Source organism: Palaemon carinicauda, chromosome 7, assembly GCF_036898095.1.
Source record: "Palaemon carinicauda isolate YSFRI2023 chromosome 7, ASM3689809v2, whole genome shotgun sequence".
NCBI classification, from domain to species: domain Eukaryota; kingdom Metazoa; phylum Arthropoda; class Malacostraca; order Decapoda; family Palaemonidae; genus Palaemon; species Palaemon carinicauda.
In genome coordinates, this window is record NC_090731.1 from 17726544 (window position 1) to 17733596 (window position 7053).

The 7053-nt window shown below is 32.8% G+C and overlaps 1 protein-coding gene across 2 annotated transcripts in view; it reads left to right on the forward strand.

Moving 5' to 3' along the window:
- LOC137643878 (probable G-protein coupled receptor Mth-like 3) overlaps window positions 1–835 on the forward strand; it is a 62590-nt gene extending 61755 nt beyond the window's left edge. For both annotated transcript variants that reach the window (XM_068376617.1, XM_068376621.1), the window contains one exon: window positions 477–835. In XM_068376617.1, the coding sequence (XP_068232718.1) occupies window positions 477–792 (316 nt within the window). In that variant the 3' untranslated portion in view covers window positions 793–835. The remainder of the gene's footprint in view (window positions 1–476) is intronic.
- The last annotated feature ends 6218 nt before the right edge of the window (window positions 836–7053 follow it).

Sequence of the window (7053 nt, forward strand, 5' to 3'; positions counted from 1 at the left end):
TTTACCTGCGAAAGGTCTTCCCTGTGAGTAAATGTAATTATTAATACAAGATTGTTAAATTAGTATTCGAACAATGCATAAAGCATCTATAGTAAATAAAAATATAAAATAATAAGAAATAAAAGACTGTCATATTGACGTTGATATATGAGGAAAATCATATTATACAATGAACTTCATCAAATTGATACCTTACAGTATAGGGGATTGAATAGAAATACAATATGGCAGTTGATATGAAATTGAAAAATTTTCTTAACATTGTTCAGTCCCTATCCCAATAGCATATTATTCCTAATGCTGATGAAATAGTAAAATTAATATAGCCGGACCATTGATTTCTCCATATTCCATTGCATGGCAAAAAAAAAAAAAAAAAAAAAAAAAAAAGAAGAAGAAGAAGAAGAAGAAGAATTACCGTTTCTGGGCCTGATTCGTTAGTCAGAAACTAATCATTCTTTTTATTCCAATTCCAGGGCGTTCATCTATCTCCTAAACGCTCTCCAGGGCCTCTTCGTATTCATCATCATGATGACAAACAACAACAAACGAAAGCTTATAGAGAAACAGTTTCCTTTGCCCTTCAGGTTAGCCAGGAGATGCTCGGCCGCTCTTCGTTGCTTTAGAAGAACAGCAGCGGCAGAAAGAAGAGACAAGAACGCCTCTTCCTCTGAACCTGAATCATCGAAGTCAGATTCAGTATCTATGGAAACTACGACTTCAACTCTTACGTTGTCGTGTTTTTCTTCCGTGAATAATGTTCAAGACGGGGGAGATTCCTGCAAAGTTTGATGTTGGTGAAGTTATTTGCCGTTGCAAAATCATCATCATCCACTTATTATTATTATTATTATTATTATTATTATTATTATTATTATTATTATTATTATTATTATAACTTGCTAAGCTATAACCCTAGTTGGAAGAGCAGGATGCTATAAGCTCAAGGGCTCCAACAGGGAAAATAACCCAGTGAGGATAGGAAATAAGCAAAAATTACAAGAGAAATTTAAGCACAATGATTACATTAAAAAAAATCATATAGAAATTTAAGCACAATGATTACATTAAAAAAAACCATATACAAAAACTATAAAAACTTGAAAATAACAAGAGGAAGAGAACCAAGATAGAACAGTGTGCCCGAGTGTACCCTCAAGCAAGAGATCTCTAACCCAAGACGGTGGAAGACCATGGTGCAGAGGCTATGGCACTACCCAAGACTAGAGAACACTGGTTTTATTTTGGAGCGTCCTTCAAACTACTATCTACTCAGATGAATTGAATGGAGACTATTAAGATATATAAGTATTCATAGTGTGTCGAGGTGAATCTAACTTTGGTTTCAACCCATTTTCTGGGTATAATGATTATATAAAACTTTTCTCTCTTCCTTGATTTAGCTTGTAATAATAATAATAATAATAATAATAATAATAATAATAATAATAATAAAAATAATAATAGAGATGAGAGAGCGATGTCTTTGAAATTTCCTGAAGTAGTATTTTCGAGATAGAACTAATATTCTCACATTAGGTCTAAAATGAATCCTTTCATATAATGTAGGTTTTGACGCAAAAACTCAAAACGGGAATGATTGAGCAAAACAAGTCTCGAATATATTCAGCAGGTCACTCCTTTGAATGTCAACTCAAGATTATTCTGGAGAGAGAGAGAGAGAGAGAGAGAGCATCCCTTATCTTACTAACAGCGAAAATGTTCACCATGGGAGAGAGAGAGAGAGAGAGAGCATATCTTTCTCCATCTTAGTAACAGCAAAAAAGGTCACCATGAGAGAGAGAGAGAGAGAGAGAGAGAGAGAGAGAGAGAGAGAGAGAGAGAGAGAGAGAGAGAGAGAGCATATCTTTCTCCATCTTAGTAACAGCAAAGAAGATCACCATGAGAGAGAGAGAGAGAGAGAGAGAGAGAGAGAGAGAGAGAGCATCCCTTTCTCCATCTTAGTAACAGCAAAGAAGATCACCATGAGAGAGAGAGAGCGAGAGAGAGAGAGAGAGAGATAAACAACACTCTGTAGATCCCGCCATAAATGAACAGCAATCCGAGCTTTTCCTAACTTGAATTGTTGACGGTCGTCCGGCCGTTATCGTCTTCAAACAGACCGTAGCCATTTATGGCACAATGAGCGAAGATAAAGCCATATTAATTACACCATTTGATTAGACAGAAACAGAACTAGGGAGGTTCGCCTTCCGAGACAGCCAAGCCGACCTCTCGTCAGAATGCAGGTGACGTAATTTCAGGATTCCATTTAAAGGTTTAAAGGCCGCTCATGAATGGCAGGGGCAAGGGATAGGGACATTGCCCTTGCGAGTAGGACAATGCCCTAGAGACTGACCATATATACATATGACAAGCGCCCCCCCCCCAACCAAGCTAGGACCAAGGAGGGCCAGGCAATGGCTGGTGATGACTCAGCAGATAGCCCTATATGGTCGTGAAAGTCCAGTTACATTCTTGATTCGATAACCGGATATATGGAAAGTCCAACGATTGTTCCTTAGTCTTTGGTAGTGCCATAGCCCCCTGTACCATGGTCTTCCACTGTCTTGGGTTAGATTTCTCTTGCTTGAGGGTACGCTCGGGCACACTCTTCTATCTCATTTCTCTTCCTCTTGTTTTGTTAAAGTTTTTATAGTTTATTATATGGGTGATATTTATTTTTATGTTCCTGTTCTTAAAATATTTTATTTTTCCTTGTGTCCTTTCCTCACAGGGCTATTTTCCCTGTTGGACTCCTTAGGCTTATAGCATTCTGCTTTTACAACTGGGGTTGTAGCTTAGCATTTAATATAATAATAATAATAATAATGATAATAATAATAATAATAATAATATTAATAATAATAATAATTAGAATAATAATAATAGTAATGATAATAATGATAATAATAATAATAATAATATTAATAATAATAATAATTATAATAATAATAATAGTAATAATAATAATAATAATAATAATAATAAAAATAATAATAATAATAATAATAATAATAATAATAATAGTCTATTAGGAAAGCACAGCTGAGATAAATAAGCAACATGAATAACGATATGAAGGAAAAATAATGTTTTTCAACGTCATGTTTTACCCTAATAATATCCAGCAAACATCAAGCTTGAATCATGTGTCAATCATACTGTTTTATATAAATATTCCAGTGCTGCAATGATTCACACTAATGGTAATCTGCTTACGTGATTAATAATACAATTACTCCCGTGTTCTATTTTAAGTCAAAATGTTTATAGAGTTGAGAAGATAAACTGAAATGTTCATCACAACATGGGCTCTCATATGATGTTCAGGGGATTACCCTAGAAGTTGCCTTAAAATTAGGAAAATTACCTTAAAATTAGGAAAATTACCTTAAATTTAGGAAAATTACCTTAATTTTAGGAAAATTACCTTAAATACTAATCGTAAAAAGCAAAACAATTATATCATGATTAACAAAAACTCTATTTTGTGAAAAAATCTGAAAGATAGATTTTAGATACACAATGTTACTCAATAATCAGAAGATTACCTGATGAAATAAATTACTTTAAAATTACCTTGAAAGTACCAATTACTCTAGAAATTTCCTTAAATCAACCAGAATTACTCAATCTGAGGTAATTACCTTGAAAATGAGAGTAATGGAGGGCTGTTCAAGTGACGTCTACGGCATGCAAGAAATACAAAGCAAAATTTTCATACATTTGTTTATTTTTATTTGAGATAATAATATTAGGCACCCAATATATATATATATATATATATATATATATATATATATAATATATATATATATATATATAAAAATTTATATATATATATATATATATACATATATATATATATTTATATGTAAATATATATATATATATATATATATATATATAAATATATTTATATGTGTGTGCGTATATATATATATATATATATATATATATTTATATATATATATATATATATATATATAAATATATATATATATATATATATATATATATATACATATATACGCATACATATAAGAAAGATTTTGTTTCTGTCAAAACTTCAGCAGTAATGAAAACCCCTCAAAAGCGAAGAACAGATCAACCTTGTGCAAATAGCCTTATTGGCTGTAGTTTGAGTTTTACTTATCCCCTTGTCATAAAAAAAAAAAGAAAAAAACGTCCATTGGCTTAGGATATTAAACTCTGCCTGGAAGAAATGTCCCTAAAAGTAAAGGAAAACCCTTCATAAAGGTTAACGGCTATCATTCTGTATGATGTCAGGACTAGAATGATATCATACCAACAGCTTTATGAGAACTTGATCTCACCGAATGGCCGAGAGGGCGAGGTTTATAGCCCCATGATCTTTACATTTTTGCAATGGAAGCAATGAAAGAAGGACAATATGCGGATTAAGAACTCAAGTATCACAAAAATAAGTGGATAAAGAAGATAAGAGAGATCATTTACAGCAAACGTATTAATATTAATATTCGATGCTCTTCGCACTCCCCAAGAGATATTAGTTCACCAAAGGTTCAGATGGGCTCCACAAGGCACTATAGTCCATTTCTTTTAGCGATGCATATTTGCACCGACTCGCGGCGGTGCCCCTTTAGCTCGGAAAAGTTTCCTGATCGCTGATTGGTTAGAATTATCTTGTCCAACGAATCAGCGATCCGGAAACTTTTCCGAGCTAAAAGAGCACCGCTGCGAGTCGGTGCAAATATGCATCGCTAAAAGAAATGGACTATAGAAGAGTTGGAAGACCCAGACCTACATGGCTAAGGACGATAAAGCGCGAAGGAGTTTTTATTTTTTTTTTTTTTAAACGAAATTCACAAGCATTATTATTATAACTATCAAGTTGAATCTGTAGTCTGCTCAGAAAGAAATATGTTGAGTATCAGGCAAATTTAATACCTTCTTATTTAGTGATATAGCACCCATGCAAAGACAGGTGATATAAACCATGTTACTAAAATCACAAACTACATATTTGATATTCTAAAATAATTGTGAAAAATGTCGATCTAAAATAAAAAAAAGCTTTGGTTATGATATATTTATTGAGTTATCATCAGGCTATTTAACCGTCAGTAAAAAAAAAAAAAAAAAAAAAAAAAAAAAAAAAAAAAAAAAACAGTTGACGCTGACAGGGCTTCAAAATAATACCTTTTCTATATGTATTCAGCAATTTAGCGACTCTAACGGTGTTTAAAGGCCACTCATGAATGGCAGGGGCAAAGGACAGTGACATTACCCTATCGAACACGACAATGCCCTAGAGACTGAAAATATACACATATGATCAGCGACCAAGCCCCCTCTCCACCCAAGCTGGGACCGAGGAGGGCCAGGCTATGTAGATAGACCTATAGGATCTCCAAAATCCCACATTCTTAGCTTGCAAGGATGGTGAGGTTACAGCGACCAAAAAAACTAACGAGTTTGAGCGGGACTTGAACCCCAGTCTGGCGTTCACCAGTCAGGGACGTTACCACAAAAAGCCTTTCTTGGATATTATATTATTCACTAGAGTTGAAGTAAAAAAAACGTTTTTAATTAGCTAAATTTGATATCATGGTTTGAATAATATTAAATTATGTTAATCCTTAAGAGGAATGTCGCTGTAAGTCAAAAGTGTATCAAAGGGTTGCTGTGGCCTGATCGGTAACGTCTCTGCCTAGTGTTTCCCAGTCGGGAGTTCGAGTCCCGCTCAGACTCGTTAGTGCCATTAATGTCTGCAACCTTACCATCCTTGTGAGCTAAGGTTGGGGGGTTTGGGGGAGCCTATAGGTCTATCTGCTGAGTCATCAGCAGCCACTGCCTGGCCCTCCTTGGTCCCGGCTTGGGTGGAGAGGAGGCTTGGGCGCTGATCATATAATATATGGTCATTCTCTAGGGCATTGTCCTGATTGCTAGGGCAATGTCACTGTCCCTTGCCTCTGCCATTCATGAGCGATATTTAAACCTTGAAAGAGAAAGTCGACTCTTTTTATTTAGTATTATGATTGTTCATAAGTATTTTTCTATTAAGAGTGATAAATATTTGCTTTCTTTGTCTGTCTTTCTTGAGATATTAAGACTTCGTATTAAGAGATGGTTGATTTTTTTTTTCCAATATCCATAGTTATAAACAGTTGAATTGCATTAATGTTCTTGACGAACTTCAATTGACTAGAAATATATACGAGTATATATATATATATATATATATATATATATATATATATATATATGTATGTGTATATATATACATATATATATATATATTTATATATATACTGTGTATATATATATATATATATATATATACACATATACATATGTATATATATATATATATATTATATATATATATATACATACACGAATATATATATATATATATATATATATATATATATATATATATGTATATATAAATATATATATATATATATATATATATATATATATATATATATATATATATCAATCTCTCCATCCACATGCATAATTTTCAAAATAAAGATTAATAACTAAATCTGAACCCCGTAAAAACTAAAGATGATAAAAGCATTTTTGAAAATTATTTCTGTGTCGTTAAAAAAAACTTTGGATATAATCTCTCCTTTTTAAGGACTAGTCGTTATAACGCTGACGAATCACTTTATAATGCTCTCGTTAGTGGTAACCGCATTTAAGACTATTTTCAGGAAGGAAAAGGAAAAAAAAATTGCTGGAACTTCCAGGAGTTAAGTTGATCCACTTAGCTATAAATCATGGAAGGCATTTTAGCGCCCCGGTAATAAATCAGTGGGTCATGAGAGGCGAGAGATGTGTTTCCTATTATTATCATTATTATTATCATTATCATTATTATTGTTGTTGTTGTTGCTGTTGTTGTTATTATTATTATTATTATTATTATTATTATTATTATTGTTGTTGTTGTTGTTGTTGTTGTTGTTGTTGTTATTTGCTAAGCTACAACCCTAGTTGGAAAATTGGAAAAACTGAATGCTATAAGCCCGAGGGCTTCAACAGGGAAAATAG